This window comes from Lupinus angustifolius, chromosome LG05 (assembly GCF_001865875.1).
Source record: "Lupinus angustifolius cultivar Tanjil chromosome LG05, LupAngTanjil_v1.0, whole genome shotgun sequence".
Taxonomy (NCBI): domain Eukaryota; kingdom Viridiplantae; phylum Streptophyta; class Magnoliopsida; order Fabales; family Fabaceae; genus Lupinus; species Lupinus angustifolius.
In genome coordinates, this window is record NC_032013.1 from 657,311 (window position 1) to 678,482 (window position 21,172).

Sequence of the window (21,172 nt, forward strand, 5' to 3'; positions counted from 1 at the left end):
TGTAACACAAAACCCAACTATTGAAATAATATTAACTATGCTACAAATAACTATTAAAGATCAAGTTTCAAATTTAGATTGTGATGTCATTTAAACAAAAATATGAATTTTCCCATGCACAAACCAATTTTGATATGTACTATATAATTTAAACAGATTAATTGCATGTTTATATAATTTTGATATAATAGAAATGTGATAACCAATTCTTCACTTTTTCAGTTAAACAAGTGGGTACAGTTTAATATTTAAAATTTTGGTATACTTCCATTTAGCAACTAATTAAAAAACAAAAACCTTCAAATAAATTAATTTATAATTGAACAAGTTGATTGTGGTGCACATCTTGTTTGACGTTTGAACAGAATGATTAATTTGAAGATAAATCTAATATCTTTTAGACAAGAATCTCAAATTTAGAATAAAATTTTCACCCCAACATTTGTATATAAATACACATGCTAACTTTGGTTTTCTCATAAAACATTTACATACATTTCATCAAAAATTGTGCATCAAAATAAGCAACTATGTGGTCTATAGTAACCGATCCCATTAAATCTCTTGTTTCAAAAGTTGTGAACCAATCTATTCACAAAGATTTCCATGAAGTTGTTTCTAAGATGACTATCATTGATGCTTTTCTCTTCTTTGTACAAATCCTCTCTTCATCTAATTGCTTTTTATTTTTTTGCTACTTCAATAATTTTTATTGCTATAGCAAATTTATCATAATCATAAGAAAATATATTTACTATTGCAAATAATAACCTCACTTGTGGTTAAAGTGTGTAATTCAAATACTTCGACCGAAACTAGACGGAACTAACTTTTTTAACATGATCAAATGAGTTTTTTTTATCAAACATGGTTGTGCTAATGAACCTTAAGACGAAATCGGCAATTGTTAGTATGTTAGTATTTTTATTGTGGTGAGACTCCACCCTCAACCTCCTACACCCTACCATCTAACCACCTTATAACTCCCATTTTTTGTTGATGGTGGGACTCAAACCCACAATCTCCTGCATTTCATTCCTTACGACTATCTTCTTCACCATCAGACCACCTTATGACTCCTACCCTAAGACGAATATTCATCTTATTAAGTTAATTTATATATATCGATCTTTCTAATATACATTTTTTTCTATTTCATTAATAAAATTTTGCTTATAAAAAAAGTACCATGAAACATATTCATGACCTATTTGATTTTATTTAATGTTGATTATGCTTACATGATTATTTGCATGATTTATGCAGATTATACACACCATTGACAAGTTAGGAATATGGCATCGTTTACCTGTTTTTTTAGGGTTAGTGTACCTAGCTATTAGGCGCCATCTTCATCAAGAATATAACCTCTTCAATGTTGGTTCAACTCCATTGGGTGTTAGGTTCAACCCTTCAGATTTTCCATTCAGAACAGCTGAAGGGAAATTCAATGACCCTTTCAATGAAGTTTCTGGAAGCCAAGGATCTTTCTTTGGAAGAAATGTTCTACCTGTGGATCACAAACAAAAGGTTCTCAAAATCTTATACTCTATATATAATGAATTATATATATGTTTCATGTTATTTGATACTCCAATTATTAGTGAAATAAGTTGAATGAATGGTATAAGTGGATGTATCATGTTGTAGATAGACCAAATGCTTTTTGTACAATCAAGGGTATCTCCCACTCTTTCTGGGTACGTGGTTGTCCCTCCCAATAAAACATCGCTCATAGGAATCAAACTCTTGAATTTTTTTGTCATTCTAGGGATCAAACGAGACTTACACTATTAGATCAACACCTTATTGGTAGATAGACCAAATACTTTAAAGTTTCACATTTATATAAAAGTTATGTTCTCAAATCTACAATATTTAAACATCCCCTATCGGTTATCATTATATTGGAGTAACAACAATTATTTTTTCTAATTTGTATCAAATACCCTCTTAGGCAATTTGATGTGAAAGAAACAAAGAATAAGAATCTTATAAAATATTGAACTATTCCATTACTTTCAGTACTATATTCATTGCATCATGTGGTTTTATGGTACCTTTTCAACTATTGAAGTTGGAAGTATTTGCATGCAGCTATTGAAACCAAATCCAATGGTAGTGGCCACAAAACTTCTGGCAAGAAGAACATACAAAGACACAGGGAAGCAATTCAATGTTATTGCAGCTTCTTGGATTCAGTTTATGATTCATGATTGGATTGATCATTTGGAAGAAACAAGCCAGGTATAAATATTATATATTTATAATATATAATATTAGAAATATTTTGACTTCTACTATTTTTTTGTGTGTACAAAAATCATTTTATTATACTTAATCCAAATATTTTATATTTATATATGTGTTGGTTCAAGTGGTATATATTTGATTCTCCTTAAGCAAGATCTCGGGTTTGAGTCTTGTGGATGAGAAAAATATTTGCTGAGAGAGTTAGCCCCACATATCTGTGAATGTTCCTGGCTCGGACATGATCGTCTCCAGTACGAGGATACTTGTGGGAAACCCAAAAAAAATCTCACCTTAGTCACAAAATCATTTTACAATTAATTAATTTGCCATATGAAAGTATTGCATCTTATTATACTTAATCCTCTCCATAGCGAATTTTGAGCATCTATAGAACCCTTTTGTAATTTCTTGAACATCTAGCACCATAATAAAATTAACTTTTTTTCATCAAAAAATATAGACACACACATGAATGTTTTTTTAAGAGGATTCAAATCTTTTGTCACTTTAACAATTGAATAATGTTATATAATAAAGTATATATATTTCTCTAAAAATAGATACTATTTTAGTTTTTCTTATTTATCATCTAATTTTAGTAGTCATATTATTATCCCATTATGTAAACATAAATAGAAAAATAAGATAGAGTAATTCAATCGGCCATCTCTAAAGAACTTTAACTTTGAATAAGTAAAGAAATCATAAATCAATAAATTTGTTGAATGAGTAAAGAATCAACCACTATATATTAACTTTGAATGTGGAATCTTGAAGGAAAGCATTTCAAGGAAAACTCTAATATTTTATGACGTCACGTGAAATATAGTAATCAACCACTATATATTACCTACTTATTTTTTTATATATTAATTAACCACTATATATTAACTTATTTGGCATATATTAATCAACCACTATACATTACCCACTAAATATTATATTGAGTTGCCACATATGTAGATCGATCTCACTACCTAATTTGGCAACTTATCAAAATGAAGATATCTACTTGTACTTGTTAATATTTTATTCTATTTCTTATATTGCATAATCAAAATATTCAAGAATAAACATGCCTTAGTTTACGAAAATTGTAATATATATGGATCGAACTCCATTTTTTTGTCAATTTTTTGTCTTGATCCTATGTTGTTATGACTTTTAGTTTTTTCTTTTTTCCGCTTTTTTTTTCTTGTATTTATTTCCTCTCTTAATAAAATCTTTCCTTTTACCGATAAAAAAAAATATAGATCGAACTCAGTGCTCCAAGAGAAGTTGCAAGTGAATGTCCACTCAAGTCTTTCAAGTTCTACAAAACAAAGGAAACTCCAACTGGCTTCTATGATATCAAAACTGGATCAACAAATATACGAACACCTTGGTGGTAAGATTTATATTCATCAAAGAAATTTTTGAGACTACAAAACCTATTATATAACTTATATATATATATATATATGCTTAAAGAAACAAATGGTAATGAAATATGTTTATCATGTTTAGAATCAATGTAAGTACCACTAGTTAGTTCGATGCATAAATAGTCACTCAAATTAGCTATTAAATATTATATAAAGGTATAACCAAAAAAAATGTTATATAAAGGTGAAAACCAAACCAAATTAAAGCTATAGTTTGTTCAACTCACCCACCAATGGTTGATATTGGTGGTGAATTCAAAGGGTTCTTTTGCCACAAATATAAAGTTTGATTCATCTCAATTAAAATATTAGAGATCCGGTTGTCTATAATTATTATTATTTTGTTTGATTTCCTGTGTAAAAATGTTGTCATTTGTCTAAATATAATTAACCCATAAGTCAAAAAATTTAAATCTTTTGACTAATCATTACACTTTGACATAGAATACATAACAGATTATGTTTTCCCTGTATGCCTAAACTCGTTTAGTTTGATTTTATTTATTCATATTAGTTGGCATTATGCACCACACATGCATGTTTTTTATTTTAGTCTATAAAGTGTGTTAATGCTTTCAAATCAGTCCATGTCATATATTTGAGTTTATGAATTATTTTTTGTCTTATTAGCCCTTAATATACCCTACCTAATAATATAGACTAAAATCAAAATAAACAAAATTACAAAGACTCTTACCCATTTCTATTCAAAAGGATGGAAGTCTAAATATCCTTACTTTATATAGATTGAGACTATATCTAAGTCATTAATTAAAAAATATAAAAAATGTGTTTTTAAACGTGGTGTTAAGTAGAAAATAGTAAAATGTGTTTTAAATGGGAAATTCAATTAGAAGCAAAGTTGAGTTTTCTCCACACACACACACACATATATATATATATATGACTTTGGATTTTATGAATAATAAAAGGGATGGTAGTGCTATATATGGAAGCAATGGAGAAGTTCTAAATAAAGTGAGAACATTCAAAGATGGGAAATTAAAGATATCAAAAGAAGGTCACCTTCTACACAATGAAAATGGAATTGCAATATCTGGTGATATCCGTAATAGTTGGGCTGGTGTTTCAACCTTGCAAGCACTTTTTGTTCAAGAACATAATGCAATATGTGATACTCTCAAGGTATATACAATTTTTTTTTGAAAACTACCCATAAATGCACATAGTATATTATATGACTAAGGCTAACCTTGCAAGCACTTTTTTTTTGTGCCAATTGATTATTAGTGGTGGAATCATTTGGCTAGAAATTTCACTCATTAATTTTTATCCGATAACTGGATAGTAGTTGTGTATATGGTGGTTGTGTAATGGTGGCACGACTTCTGTGTAAAAAATAATTCATGCATGGAAGTCGTGAAAGAGTTTCACAACTTCTATATTGTGAAAAATTACACCTAGAAATCATGAAGTCATTTCACGACTTCTACGCAATGAAAGAATTACAACTAAAAATCGTGAAATGGTTACACAATTTCAACATAGTGAAAAACAATTACACCTAGAAGTCGTGAAAGGATCCACGACTTCTATATATATAGCAGTCGTAAAATGACATAACGACTCCTAATGTATACCAAAACGGTAATTGGTTACCACATTTTTAATCTAACAATTGATAATAATCAATTTGCATAGATATAAACTAATTACTAATTCACAAATTAGTCTTTGCCATATTATATTGTTGGAATATGAATATTAATATAACTAATAATATATATAATTTTTATATAAGAAATGTTCTTACTTAAATTATTTGATTTGAATAATGTGGATCAGAAAGAATACCCAGAAATGGAAGATGAAGATCTTTATAGGCATGGAAGATTGGTGACAGCTGCAGTAATAGCAAAGGTTCATACAATAGATTGGACTGTAGAACTCCTTAAAACTGATACTTTACTTGCAGGCATGCGTGCAAATTGGTATAAAACACTACTTTATCTTTATTTTTATTTTTTATTATTATATTATATTTTTCATTTTTTTCTTGTTGAATTGTTCCATATACATGTTTACACTATTATCATAAGTTTGATAATTACATCCTTAAAAGAAGTGAAAATTTGATGGACATAAAATAAATTAAAAATGTATTATAGATTCATCATTTTCATGATTTGTTCTTTTAAGGAATTATCACCCAATATTTTAAGGCATGAACATTATTCTTCTTTTATGTATCTCAAATCAAATAAAAAGTTGAATTATTGATTTGTCCATTGTGTTAAGTTATTTATGCCATGGTGCAACTAAAAAATGTATATTTTGATTTCAGGTATGGACTATTAGGGAAGAAATTTAAGGACACATTTGGGCATGTTGGAGGATCCATATTAGGAGGATTTGTAGGAATGAAGAAACCAGAAAATCATAGTGTTCCATATTCTCTAACTGAAGAATTTGTGAGTGTTTATAGAATGCATTCACTTCTACCTGATGAATTGAAACTAAGAGACATTTCAGCCACCCCAGGACCCAACAAATCTCCACCAATAATCAAAGAGTATGAACATATATATACTATCTTTTTTATTTACTATCCACACCTTATTTTATTTTCTATTACACTATTAGACATTGTTATAAAAATTATATTCGTAAGTTCAACCGAAAAATTAGTAAACCGATTATTATATACTAGACAATTATACTAGATATACAATAAATTAAAATTGGTCAAAACATGTTGTACCGTATTTATCAAAACGATTTATGTATGGAATTTTTTTTATATTTTTAAAATGATTCAATAAGGATTTGAACATTCAACTTGAATTATATGTTGCAAATAATAATAATTATATTCATAATGTATTATATTTATTATTATATATATAATTTAATCGGTATGTGTTTTAATTAGTGAACCACTAGTCGAAATAATGTATAACTATATAATTATTCTGATTGGTATGATAGTTAGTACGGTATTAATAATATTATTATTATATTGATTTAATTTTGATATATAGTTGTATAAGGGTTTTATCCTATTATATCTATCAATTATACATTAGTTAATAGTTTAAAAAGGAAATTCATTTTTCATTATAAAAGTTACACATGTTATGCTTCTCATAACTAAAATTATGTTTCATATACTTGCACCTCTCTGCTCATAAAAAGTATTTTCTACTTGTATCAATATAGGATTCCAATGAAGAATTTGATTGGACTAAAAGGAGAAAAGACATTGACAGAAATAGGTGTTGCAAGGCAAATTGTTTCAATGGGTCACCAAGCTTGTGGGGCATTAGAACTTTGGAATTATCCAATGTGGCTTAGAGATATTATTCCACATAATGTGGATGGAACAGAAAGACTTGATCTTATTGACCTACCTTCTCTTGAAAGTATTATCACTCAATCTCAACCCTTCTTTAATCTTCACATCATTTCCCATTTTATATATAGTTATATAGAAAGAAACAAAATTAGGGTTAACCACATAGAGGAATCATAGAAAATGAGTAATGGAATGAGAAATAAATACATCATATAAATATTATAAAAATGTGTATTATCATTTATTTAACTTTAATATACAAATGTAAAAGATGGTAGAATAAGAGTTTTAAAAAGGACAAATATATATATATAAATACGGGAAGGGATCCATTTACTATAATAGTAAATTTAAAAAACTTACTCCACATCTTAGCCATGAATTCTAGGGAAATCCAATGGTTTAAAATAGTGAGTAAATATAAAGTATAAGATTTCCCAAGAATTTATGGTTAAGATGTGAAGTAAGTTTAATATTTGAGTAAATAGACCTGGAAATGTTAATTACCCTTAGTGCATTGTTGAAGAAGGTGGAATATTTTTTTTTTTTTTGGTATTGAAAAATATACATTTAGCTTATTAAATAATTGGTTAATTGTGTAATTAAAACCACTACTAAATAATGTAACCCATTATTGTATATAAATTATTATGCAGTTTATAGAGATAGAGAGAGGAGTGTGGCCAAATACAACCAGTTCAGAAGGGCACTACTCTTGATACCTATTTCCAAATGGGAAGATCTAACGGATGATAAGGAAGCTATTGAAGTGTTAGAAGAAGTGTACGGTGATGATGTTGAAGAGCTTGATCTTTTGGTGGGTCAAATGGCAGAGAAAAAGATTAAGGGTTTTGCTATAAGTGAGACTGCTTTTGTAATATTCTTGCTCATGGCCTCAAGGTAAAAACTAAATCCAAATAAGCCATATTTTACCCAACTATACTATTATTTTTTCGGTATAACTAATGGTATCTCTTCAGCTCACAGAAATGTTTTTCGAGATGTATGATTATCTTTCACAAAAATTGAACTTTTAACCTAATATGATAACTGATGATGAATGAATGAGGTCTTGCACCACTAAACTTACGTTTCGTTTGACAAGTATATTATTGTTTATTTGTTCTCACCTTCACAAAAAATCGAACTTTTAACCTAATATGATAACTGATGAATGAGTGAGATCTTACACCACTAAACTAATGTTTGTTGGTCAAGTATATTATTGTTTATTTGTTCTCACCTTCACAAAAAGTCAAACTTTTAACCTAATATGATAATTAATGAATGAGTGAAGTCTTACACCACCAAACTAACGCTTCATTGATCAACTATATTATTGTTTATTCGTTCTCATATATTGGGCTTATTATTAGCTAAGTATTTTTGTAAACATGATTGGAATTAGGGTTTTATATATTACACTATTTTGCAGGAGACTAGAAGCTGATAGATTCTTCACAAGTAACTTCAATGAAGAGTCATACACTAAGAAAGGGTTGAAATGGGTAAACACTACAGAAAGCTTAAAAGATGTTATTGATCGTCATTATCCTGAAATGACACAAAAATGGATGAACTCTTCAAGTGCTTTTTCTGTTTGGGACTCATCACCTAATACTCATAACCCAATACCTATTTACCTTCGTGTTCCACATTAATCTATTTGTATTGGTACTCTCACTTTGTTAATCTATTTGTCTTTTCAATTATGTATTAGACCTATTTATATGTTTGTATTTGAGCATTCTTAAACTATTCTTGTTGTTTTTGCTTTTACTTTCAATGCATTGTGTCTTCATTTTTTAGATACATAAAATATTGAAGTCATGTTCCTTACACTTAAGCTCTAGTGGGTGTTTGATTAGATAGAACTATGTTATATATATAATATATTTACTAAAAGAAAACATTGTCTACGCTTAAATATGTTTTCAATCCAAATGCCGCTGGGAGAGTAGCCCACATACCTGTAGATGTTTTCGGCTTGGACAGTATTACCTCTAGTGCGAGAATACTTGTGGGAAACAAAAAAAAAATATGTTTTCAATCCCCGAGGATGAGCATTTGGATGGTAAGCATTGAGTTCATTATATGAATGATGTGTTATCTTCCACTAACACTTAAGTCGAATATAACAACTAAGGATAATAATTAAGCATTAAACTCATGAGTGTAAAGAATTTTTTGGAGTTAGTATATCATTCATCATCATTTATTTATATTACTTATATGTAAGAGTCAATAATAATTAAATATAAATAGTATATGATGTAGTGACAATGTATAAATTTCTTAAACAATCTGTACATACGTATTCTACTCGTGTTTTATTATAAATAATGTCAATTAATAAAACATTAGTATGTAAATGTAACATACAGCTATATCATTATAATTTTAAGCGTTTAAAATTAATGAATTGTCGGTGTAAACATAGCATAATCAATTTATCATTCATGTACATTATTTTATGTAATAGTTAATTATGATTAGCAGACAAATATTACGTTCACATTATAAAAACTTACATTTCCGTACATTATTTTCTGATCTACTATAAGGAACCTGCTCCATATAATTATTAGAGTGAAATCATAGTTAGGAAAATACCATTTCATGTACCTATATTCTGAGTCCTTATAAATATCCTTGGAATTTCCTCCTGCAAAATTTCATAGAAAATTGTAACACCCAAATAAAAATTACAAAAATAGCTGCTCAATTAGTCCAGATCTTGAACATAAAGTTTAGTATAATTAAGTATATGTTTTTTAGTGGATTAATAATCATGGAAAATGACAAGGCATTATTAACGTGTATAGAAATATAGAAGCATTTATTAACATATCAATGAAAAGCATTCATTAACATACTCTTTCATATGTTATCTAACACAACTTTCTTTATTGGGATGCATCTCATACTCTTCATCAAGATGAATGGCTATTGGATTGTTGACCTCTTAGAATAGTTTAGGGAACCTCCAATCACCAAGGAGTTCCATTGTTACTGGGATATAGGAAAAGTGAAGAGTCACAATTAAGACACCACATCTTGAACCAAAATCTTAAGGCATTAGTTTCATTGACATTTTCTACTTATAAACTATTTCGTTCCTCTCCGATATCCAATATGGAACTTCATACTTGAATAAACCCAACAATTCTCTCCAATTTTGTGACCTTAATTCCTTAGGTGACATGCCCACAGAAAATTGGTGAGGTCCATGCTATTTCCTTACAAGGATTGTCCCATTCAACAAGTTGACTTTCAAAAGGCCTATAACTCTATCAATTGGGTTTTCCTTCTTCTCTATATGATGTGTCACTTTAACTTTTGATTGCTTAGTGGTCTTATGAGGTTCTGTAGTAGCTGGTTTGTTTTCTCTTCTTTGTTTGAGAGGTTTCTATGGCTAATGTACAATGTAACAAATCTATCGTAAGGTCTTTTGAAATGATATCTGAAATGAAGGTGAATTTCTATAAAAGTAGGTAGTATGGTGTGAATGTAGAGAAGAATTTGTTTAGAAAACTCAGCCAGTTTGTGGCATAGTAAAATTGGCTCCCCTTCTTAGATTTATGATAAAATTGAAATTGCTTAGGTCAAATGGGATTAAACCTTGCTCTGTTTGTTAAATGCTGGTATTATAAGTTTACAAATAACCAACGAGCAATATTAAAGGCAACATCTATGTAGTCAGTGATAGATGGAACCTTCTGAGTTTACATATCTGTCTAAACTTTAATATCCTTGTCAACTTATGCTATTTCACCCTAAAAACATACAATCAAAGTGTCATAAAAAATGGTAATCCAACCTAACGGGATTTAAAGATAGTAAATATTTGCAGTCTTACCCGACAAATAGGGAAACTATTCTAGAAACTGAACTTGTGACCTCCTGGTCACTGAGACAACCGATGAGACTCACCCTCGGATGAAAGTGACATGTGATTAATTATTAATACTTACAAGTGACATCATTAAGTGCCCTCGGATGTAGTAAGTAACTAATAATCCTGAGTTATAAGAAAACGATGTGCGAGAGAAGTGCAAGTCAAAAAACATGAGAAGAGAAACATGGGCCGTTGTGGCTGAGTGACTAACCTGTCTGTGCATATAGATAAACAAGTCAGGACTACATCAATAACTATATAATGTAACCAAAAGCTGAAGAAGAAGAAAAAAATGATTTATAAAGAACACAAACTGGCCTCAAAGCCTAAGCCAATTTTGTTCATATATCCAAAATCCTATTCTCCTTCCAAATGTTGGAGAATGGATTGGGCATTTTTTGCAAGCTGTTTCAGAGAGGACGCTATGAAAACACATGATGCCAATTCCTGTGATTCTAAGTGGCCAACACTGCTGTTTCAGTTAGATATCTACACACGAAAAAGTTTATATCTGCAAGGGACTATCTGTGGGGAGCAGATACATACACAAAAACATCAACTGCATCAGAGGCCCTGACCGTTTTAATGGAATCAGAATCAACTGTAGCATCTCTAACTATGCTCATTCTTCATGGCTCAGCATAACACTCAAATAAGATCCCCAGTATTTCTGCCATTTCGCACAAAAGGCCACTGCAGTGACACAACATTTACGATTTCAATACAATACTATGCGAGCTAAATCATAATGGCTCGGCACAAACAACAAATATTTGAAGCATAGATGATGGATAACAGAGTAATGAGAAAATTACAACATACATGATTTCCCATTCCATATGCTTTGCCATAAAGCGATCCCATTGAGCAAGCAAGGAGAAATAGTCAGGCCCACACAAAACATGGAATAAGAAAAGAACTATATCCCCCCATTACATTTAAATAATCTCGCACCCAAAAAGTAATAAAACGATCATCATACGCATGGCATTGAGGACTTAGGGAGCATTTGGAAGAGCTTATTTGGGCTTATAATGAGATCAAGTTATGAAAATAAACTTAACAAAATACCTCATACAAAGTAACTAATAAAAATGAACTCTTCAGTATAAATCAAGAAAAAAACTTATATTATTAAGGCTTTATCCAAGCACACCTTTGATCTAATAGTTGAGACTTACCAAACAAAGTTCTCAACAAACTAACATTTCAGCTCGAAAAGACAAGCAATTTAAATATTTTTGGAATCAAGGTGCTCAAAAATACATTGAAGGATTGAGAATCAGACCTCTTAATATGTTTGCTTTGAAGAGCCATGGTTCCTATTGCAATGAGGGTTGTTTGTAACTGGATCTATCAGCTCCATCCCAACCACCATCAGGTTCCTTTCTCTTCAATACACCTGCCGTCTGAAACATCTTCATGTGTTCCTCCATCAAAGCATGTGAATTGGGGACATGCATTTGCCTCAATACAGAAGGCGATCTATCATCTCTCCCCTCTGTATCTGCAACACCGCCAGGGCCCGAATTAAGATCCAGACTTTGACTTCCCCATTTTCTGCTGTCAGGGATCACATTACTTGTACCACCCAGGAGACTCATAACGTATGGACGGGGATATGTGGATGAAACAACACCTGGCCCAACAGGCTGCGAAGGCATGGTAGGGAAGCAAAGTCCACCCACCGTTGACGAATCCATAAATCCTGTTGAACAATCAGAAAAGGAGTTTGAAGATAATGGGAAACTGGTATCAAATGGAAATCCTGGATAAGGAAAGGGTGTAGTAGGTGGATAAGCAACAGCAGGCGAGGATGAAAGCACCGGCCCTCTGTAGAATTCATTACCAAATGGTGTGCTACCTGTAGGAACCATGATCCGCTGTGCACTAGCACCAGCAATATAACTCTGATCCCCTCTGCCAGGCAGAAGAGGCGGGACAGTAATTGCTGAATAAGAATTGGCTGGAGGAAACCATGAAGAATAGCTACCATATTCAGGGTTATTTGTTCTTGAGCCATGAACAGCGGAAGGAAATGGTATGGGGCTTTTAATCTGCTGACAACGAGCTGGGACTTCAGTGCTCACTTCATCAAGGCCTGGTCCATTATTTAAATCAAAGTCTCTTGAGACACTTCCACCATTAGATATCCCACCTGACAATGAAGGCTTACTAGATAAAGAAGGAATATCCAGTTTGCCCACGGAGAAAGACCCAGCTTCAGGAGTCTCATCAACTCTGTTTAAATCAAGATCAAATCCCACTGCGCTGCGATCGTGTGGCTGAGATTCTAAAGAACCACGGGAAGCTACATCATCAAAACTGACTTCATCTGCCACATTTAAATCAAAATCTAAAAGAGGGCGGGGTTGTTTGATAGGAGTGGCATCAACAGAAGGAATACCACTCGTATTTGATGGTGCCTCTGCATTTTTCCTAGGTTCAGCTGGCCGGAATGCACTTGTAGCTGCTGATCCCTTCCATCCGAGTTCCCCCTTATTCCACATTGGGCTTTCTGATGGAACAACAGGCCCCTTGGCAGCAGATGACGCTGTAATTGAAGCATACAAGCTCCCAGACATGGAAGACATGGGAAAAGGCAATGCACAAGGGACAAGAACAGCAGATGGAGTAGTAGGTTCTTCCTGTCTAACAATCTCCCCTTGGCTTACATCATCCACAGGAAACCCCTCATTCAAATCAAAGTCCAGTTTTACTGCAGTATCGGACCCAGAATCTGTAAGGGACGGATTAACATTGGATGTATGCTGTTCAAGCACAGCCTCAGATTCATTTCCATCTAAGTTACACTCTGATGTTTCGGGGACTTCATTCTCTTTCCCAGGAAATGTTGGCAACTCGGGATGACCTGATAAGCCAGAACAGTGACCAAGAACCTCCTTTGTACCCAAATTCTCTTCAACATGTCCATTGGTGCCAGCTGAAACAACTGAGTCCAGATCCATTGGTTTTTTGTCAGACTCAATCTCGTCTGACTTCAAGTCATCACTATTGTCATCCCTGGATGCCATTGAAGCATTGCCAGCAGCAGTAGCTAGCTTGACATCCTCCATTTTCAAATTTATAGGCTCACCGTTTTCTGCAAGTGGAGAGGGCTTTTGCACTGCTATGCCAGTAACTCTCACTTTCTCTGCAATAATCTGATTCTCATTACCAACATCTGATGATAACTTAGATGATTTTTCATCTACTTCCTTATCGACATTTACACATGCAGGGACTTCCTTTGAAACCAATATTTTCTCATTCTCTGTGATTCTTTCATCCACTTGATCATCTTTCTTATCTACATCAAAAGAGGAATTTAGTGATTTTAATTTAGAGTCTGAACTACTGCTGCCTTTAGCCCATTGACTTCCTAATTCCTTCTGGACATTTAAAAGGTTTGCTCCTCCAGGCTCCACATCAGTCTCCTTCATAGCTGGCAATGCAGTTCCAGAAGCACCCTCTTTGATTTCGGGCAGTAAGCATGGACCTTCAGCGTTCTGCAACAAATCTGTAGTGGATAAATTCATTTGAGTTCTGCCATCACCAGTGTTTTCAAGACAACTGGATGACATGGCTTCGCCATCTCCAGAACCATTGTGTGACACCATCGTAACAGGATGCCTCGAATCATTATTAAATTGCAATGGGTCAACAGTCTCCAAATAATGCTCTCCAGTAGCCCCTCCATCAGATTGTGCAAGGGTACAACCAACTCCTCCACCAGAATGTTTTGTTTTGCAATCACTGCCGGAGCTTGATACATCTGCTGCAGGAGACTTCCTCTCAGGTGAAGAGGGTGGTAAAACATTTTTGGATCTAGATATTTCCCCTGCAGCCACAGTGGCAAGTAGGTTCATCCCATCATCACCAGGGAAAGTAGAAGCACTTGCTTCTGAAATTTTCACGCAGCTTTCAACCAATGCATTCATGGGACTTAAGGAAGCATCATAAATCTGCCCTGATCTGGAAACAAATCCCGATGAGGAACTAGTGGGCTTCGATGTTTCAGGTACTTTATCACCATCTTCACTAGCCACGCACCGCTCATCACCAATCGGGGAACGGCCCTCTGTAGAATTCATTACCAAATGGTGTGCTACCTGTAGGAACCATGATCCGCTGTGCACTAGCACCAGCAATATAACTCTGATCCCCTCTGCCAGGCAGAAGAGGCGGGACAGTAATTGCTGAATAAGAATTGGCTGGAGGAAACCATGAAGAATAGCTACCATATTCAGGGTTATTTGTTCTTGAGCCATGAACAGCGGAAGGAAATGGTATGGGGCTTTTAATCTGCTGACAACGAGCTGGGACTTCAGTGCTCACTTCATCAAGGCCTGGTCCATTATTTAAATCAAAGTCTCTTGAGACACTTCCACCATTAGATATCCCACCTGACAATGAAGGCTTACTAGATAAAGAAGGAATATCCAGTTTGCCCACGGAGAAAGACCCAGCTTCAGGAGTCTCATCAACTCTGTTTAAATCAAGATCAAATCCCACTGCGCTGCGATCGTGTGGCTGAGATTCTAAAGAACCACGGGAAGCTACATCATCAAAACTGACTTCATCTGCCACATTTAAATCAAAATCTAAAAGAGGGCGGGGTTGTTTGATAGGAGTGGCATCAACAGAAGGAATACCACTCGTATTTGATGGTGCCTCTGCATTTTTCCTAGGTTCAGCTGGCCGGAATGCACTTGTAGCTGCTGATCCCTTCCATCCGAGTTCCCCCTTATTCCACATTGGGCTTTCTGATGGAACAACAGGCCCCTTGGCAGCAGATGACGCTGTAATTGAAGCATACAAGCTCCCAGACATGGAAGACATGGGAAAAGGCAATGCACAAGGGACAAGAACAGCAGATGGAGTAGTAGGTTCTTCCTGTCTAACAATCTCCCCTTGGCTTACATCATCCACAGGAAACCCCTCATTCAAATCAAAGTCCAGTTTTACTGCAGTATCGGACCCAGAATCTGTAAGGGACGGATTAACATTGGATGTATGCTGTTCAAGCACAGCCTCAGATTCATTTCCATCTAAGTTACACTCTGATGTTTCGGGGACTTCATTCTCTTTCCCAGGAAATGTTGGCAACTCGGGATGACCTGATAAGCCAGAACAGTGACCAAGAACCTCCTTTGTACCCAAATTCTCTTCAACATGTCCATTGGTGCCAGCTGAAACAACTGAGTCCAGATCCATTGGTTTTTTGTCAGACTCAATCTCGTCTGACTTCAAGTCATCACTATTGTCATCCCTGGATGCCATTGAAGCATTGCCAGCAGCAGTAGCTAGCTTGACATCCTCCATTTTCAAATTTATAGGCTCACCGTTTTCTGCAAGTGGAGAGGGCTTTTGCACTGCTATGCCAGTAACTCTCACTTTCTCTGCAATAATCTGATTCTCATTACCAACATCTGATGATAACTTAGATGATTTTTCATCTACTTCCTTATCGACATTTACACATGCAGGGACTTCCTTTGAAACCAATATTTTCTCATTCTCTGTGATTCTTTCATCCACTTGATCATCTTTCTTATCTACATCAAAAGAGGAATTTAGTGATTTTAATTTAGAGTCTGAACTACTGCTGCCTTTAGCCCATTGACTTCCTAATTCCTTCTGGACATTTAAAAGGTTTGCTCCTCCAGGCTCCACATCAGTCTCCTTCATAGCTGGCAATGCAGTTCCAGAAGCACCCTCTTTGATTTCGGGCAGTAAGCATGGACCTTCAGCGTTCTGCAACAAATCTGTAGTGGATAAATTCATTTGAGTTCTGCCATCACCAGTGTTTTCAAGACAACTGGATGACATGGCTTCGCCATCTCCAGAACCATTGTGTGACACCATCGTAACAGGATGCCTCGAATCATTATTAAATTGCAATGGGTCAACAGTCTCCAAATAATGCTCTCCAGTAGCCCCTCCATCAGATTGTGCAAGGGTACAACCAACTCCTCCACCAGAATGTTTTGTTTTGCAATCACTGCCGGAGCTTGATACATCTGCTGCAGGAGACTTCCTCTCAGGTGAAGAGGGTGGTAAAACATTTTTGGATCTAGATATTTCCCCTGCAGCCACAGTGGCAAGTAGGTTCATCCCATCATCACCAGGGAAAGTAGAAGCACTTGCTTCTGAAATTTTCACGCAGCTTTCAACCAATGCATTCATGGGACTTAAGGAAGCATCATAAATCTGCCCTGATCTGGAAACAAATCCCGATGAGGAACTAGTGGGCTTCGATGTTTCAGGTACTTTATCACCATCTTCACTAGCCACGCACCGCTCATCACCAATCGGGGAACCCTTACCTTCCTCAAAACCAGTCAAAGCTCCATTAGCATCAGATGCATCATTTATCAAATTTGGTGCAACATTGGTCTGCAAACAATCAATTTTAGCTTTCACTCTTCTATCATGACCCTCATTCTTTTCAGAGGGTGGTGAAGCTTTGCCACACAAAATAGCAGGTTCTTCAAAAGTGCCCCCACTTGCTCCCCTTGAAGGACTTCGACAAGTGTTTGGTAATCTGAGAACCAGTCGCTGACTATTCCCTTGATTGGCAAGGGGCTGATCGGGTGATTTTTCATGGGACATTTGAGTTGATGAAACTTTTTCAGCAGCAGAATTTCTAGTTGTAATTTTTGCAGACCTGGGCTCCTTCTGAGGTACAGCAAGACCAGCCCCATGTAGACCATTGCTTGACTTCCGATTTCGAGATGCACCACCATGAATTTTACCCACACTAGTCGACACTGCAGTGGGACTCCAAGAACCAATAGCTTTTGCATGTTCACTGGAACAAGATAAGCTGTTGGTTTGAGACTGACTAGAACCGCTGCTCCTTTCCTCCTTGATAGGAGTCAGTGGTAGATCTGACTTTCGGTCTTTTGAGTTACTGCCTGCTGAGGTAGTCATCACTTTAGCTGGGCCAGGAGATGAAGAAGACTTGGACAAAAGTTCTCCAGAGTTAGACTTTGGCTGGGGAGTTTTAGATACTGAGTGTTGAATTGCAGGGCTCTTTGCAATATTCTCGGAAGAGACTCCTGTTTTCCGATTTCCAACCTGAGAAACCTCAGAAGATGCTGGCTTTGCTGGCCAAACACCATGGGCTGAACCAGATTGTGAATCAGTCATCTTCATTTCAGCCTCAACACGTTTCTTCCATGTGTCAACTAAACTCCTAGCTTTCCTCTGAATTTCAGCATTTTTGTGAGAGCGTAAATGATTAACAGACTTTCCAACATTACAGGTCTGTAGTGCATTAAGATTCACAGGAAGCTTATCCAATGCACGAAGTAAAGCCAACAAAAAATCTTCAATGGGCTTATCACATTCTTTATGCATATTACCATCACCAATTTTGCCCTTATGAACCTCCTGGAGCCATTCATCCAACACAGGCAAACCCCTGAGCTGTACAAACCAGCTAAGACAGTCGTACCGGTCGGTAACTGCTATTACATTGACCAGCATTACTCGCCCAGCCAAATCGATTTTTTTATCACCACTTTCGCGTTGCATGAGCTGTACCAGTTTTTCAACTCCTTCTAAGTCCACAAGCCCACCTTTATCAGTAATTTTAGCAATCTCTGATTTTAACATGCTCTCCTGTCTAAATTGAGCAGAATCTCCTTCTTCTGCTTTAAATAACCGCTCCCTTTTGATTGAATCGGAACCTTGGTCACCCCGTTCTCTCTTTTTTCCCTTACTCTGTACACCAAAAGAACTATTTTGAATGCTATCAGAACCAGATTTCAATGATTGTGTTGATGTTGGACCATTCAATGGTTTTGGAGAACGGCCTCCAGACTGCACTGCACCATGCATTTCTAGTTTTGTCTTCTTTAATAGCTGGTTAATTTCTTCCTGTAGTTTCTAAATCCATTGAAAGATCAGAATCTTATCAATAATACAATTATACACAAAATTAAATAGCATAAAATTAATGACATGGGAAGACTGACATTAAGGTAGTCCTGATCAGTTAGCCACCATAGACAGTTGCAAACAATGTCATACACCCGTCTACAGACAAATGCGGATATCCCTGAAGGAAGTTCAACACCTTTACGAAGGAATGCAACTTTACACGGATGGAGTAATGATGCAGCAGAAATTTCATCCTTGTGAAAGGAGTAGAAGACTTCGTTTGGTGCAGCTTCCAGGAAAATCCCTTTAGCAAGCTTCAAATCAGCAGGTCGGTAAAGCCAATTCACTTGAAAACTTGGATTTTCTTCTTTATCGAATACTAAACCACGAATTATTCCAATAAAAGGAGGGGCATCCTGGGGTGGCTTGAAAAGTGCACAATCACCAACTCGAATCTTACGTCCATCCTACAATGAGCATGAATGTACAAGATGGTTAAGTAAATCTACACATAGTTGGGAAGAATTTAAGAATATCAAAGCAATTTGAATGTAGTTGTTGTAAGCAAGTTAAAGAAGAGTGGAATATTAAATTTATGAAAAATGAATACCAATTTAATTTGATAAACCATAATAAGTAAGTCCTATAATAAGAATGCCAAATATAGATAGCAACCATTACAAACAGAAAATGCATTAAAAAGGCAAATAAAACCATGGTTAAAACAAAACCACTAAACACAATTACCTCAGTTCAATGCTTATCAATTCATTCAGTAATAAAGTGATGGATAAAAGAAAAGAAAAAGAGTTAAAGCTGAAACCATCCACCAGACCTTCACCCAAAACTGGGGTTAACAGGAAAACCGAGGAACAACATAGCAAACAATCAATCCAACAATCAAAACACAATATAGTTCAAAAAAGGCAACAAATCTGTAAGAACCGTGGCCCTCCCATATCAACAATAACAAATCTCATCAAAATCATCACGAGGTAAACCTACTAGCTTTCTCTTAAATGATGTTAAACATTTTATTGATGCAAAACCACAAAACCCAAACAACATCCAAAGAAGAGCACATCACAGGAACCAAAAATCCTGAAACATTGAGAGAGAAAATATATAATGTCATACGAATCACATATAAATAAAATCCAAAATCAGTAACAATTCAAAAAATCGGCAAAATAAAAAATCAAATAAAATAACAGGCGTCACATGTAGATGAAGATCTAGGAAAACATAGATTAAAAGAAAATCTACATAAAAAAGACAAAATCAATACCCAGACACAACAAACTACCTCATGTTGAATCAAAATTAAAAGAAAAACAAGGCTAAACTTTATTGTTTCAGTTAAATTTTAGGTTTTCTTATTAAAAACAGCTGAAAGCTCAAAAACAAATCAAAAACCTAAACATAAAAAAATGAAATTAACAAAAATTGAAACAAAAAACGATCATTTACGCATTACAAACATGGAAAACGATAACAAAAGCGGTAAGAAAACGATATAATAGATTGATTAGTGATGAAATATACTTTGCATACAAATTGAGAATCGAAGTCTACAGTGGTCGCGTTAGAAGGTACAGGCCACATGTGCCGCTTCTGTTTCCACTCTTCACCACCGATCCCATGCATAATCCTCCATCATAGCTCCTGAAAAGAAACATCAATTCCCAATCGAAGAATAATAATAAATTCGAAACCCTAGATTCGTAACAATCGGGTTGGTCAAAACCCTAGAAATTGAAGCGTGAGGATTTGCGGATCGAAACGAATAATAAGGGTTAGATCGATTATTCGGTGCTGGAAATAGAGAGAAATTGAGAGATTTTTAGAGAGAGAAAGAAGAGAAGAGAGAGAAAGAGCGATGCGCTTGGTTCACGCGAAAAAGCACAGATTTTGAGAGAGAAATTTGGTATTTTGGGGCTAAGAAAAAGAAAATTTTGATGATTGGTCATGATTCTATTTCAAACGCTGACGTTTTGGCTGTGGGGTATAATACGACACCGTTTTCTGAGAAATTTGGGGGTTTTGTGCTAAGAAAATTGTTCCAATTTAATCAATCAAATTTGTTATAATATTGATCTAATTTTTATGGAGAAATTTTTCATTAATATTATATGAGTTTTATATATTATATATTATTTATATTTAATTATTATTGATTTTTAATACAAATGAATGTTAGATGATATATTTGGTGTATATAAATTTTTGTACAACAACTGTATGTAAATATTATATTTTTTATTTAACTTCAAGAGTTTTATTATTAGACTAAAAAGGTATTATCTTTAATGCATGAATGATAGTTATGAATTTAGGGGGGAAACACGTTAGAAAATTGAATTAAATATTTTTAAACGTGGTGATATTTTT

General features: G+C 34.5%; 2 protein-coding genes across 2 annotated transcripts; one reads left to right on the forward strand and one right to left on the reverse strand.

The window, feature by feature from the left end:
• On the forward strand, positions 468–8,770 carry LOC109347296 (alpha-dioxygenase 1). Its single transcript, XM_019587044.1, has 10 exons — positions 468–653; positions 1,267–1,530; positions 2,098–2,247; positions 3,507–3,640; positions 4,610–4,823; positions 5,484–5,629; positions 5,983–6,210; positions 6,858–7,060; positions 7,650–7,893; positions 8,429–8,770. Exons 1-10 carry the CDS (start codon positions 531–533, stop codon positions 8,652–8,654), a joined length of 1,932 nt encoding a protein of 643 aa, XP_019442589.1. The 5' UTR covers positions 468–530; the 3' UTR covers positions 8,655–8,770.
• LOC109347297 lies at positions 11,079–20,725 on the reverse strand. Its single transcript, XM_019587045.1, is given in 5 exon segments — positions 11,079–11,584; positions 12,180–14,965; positions 14,967–18,787; positions 18,877–19,248; positions 20,327–20,725. Coding segments are annotated over 4 exon segments (7,047 nt in total). The 5' UTR covers positions 20,429–20,725; the 3' UTR covers positions 11,079–11,584; positions 12,180–12,213.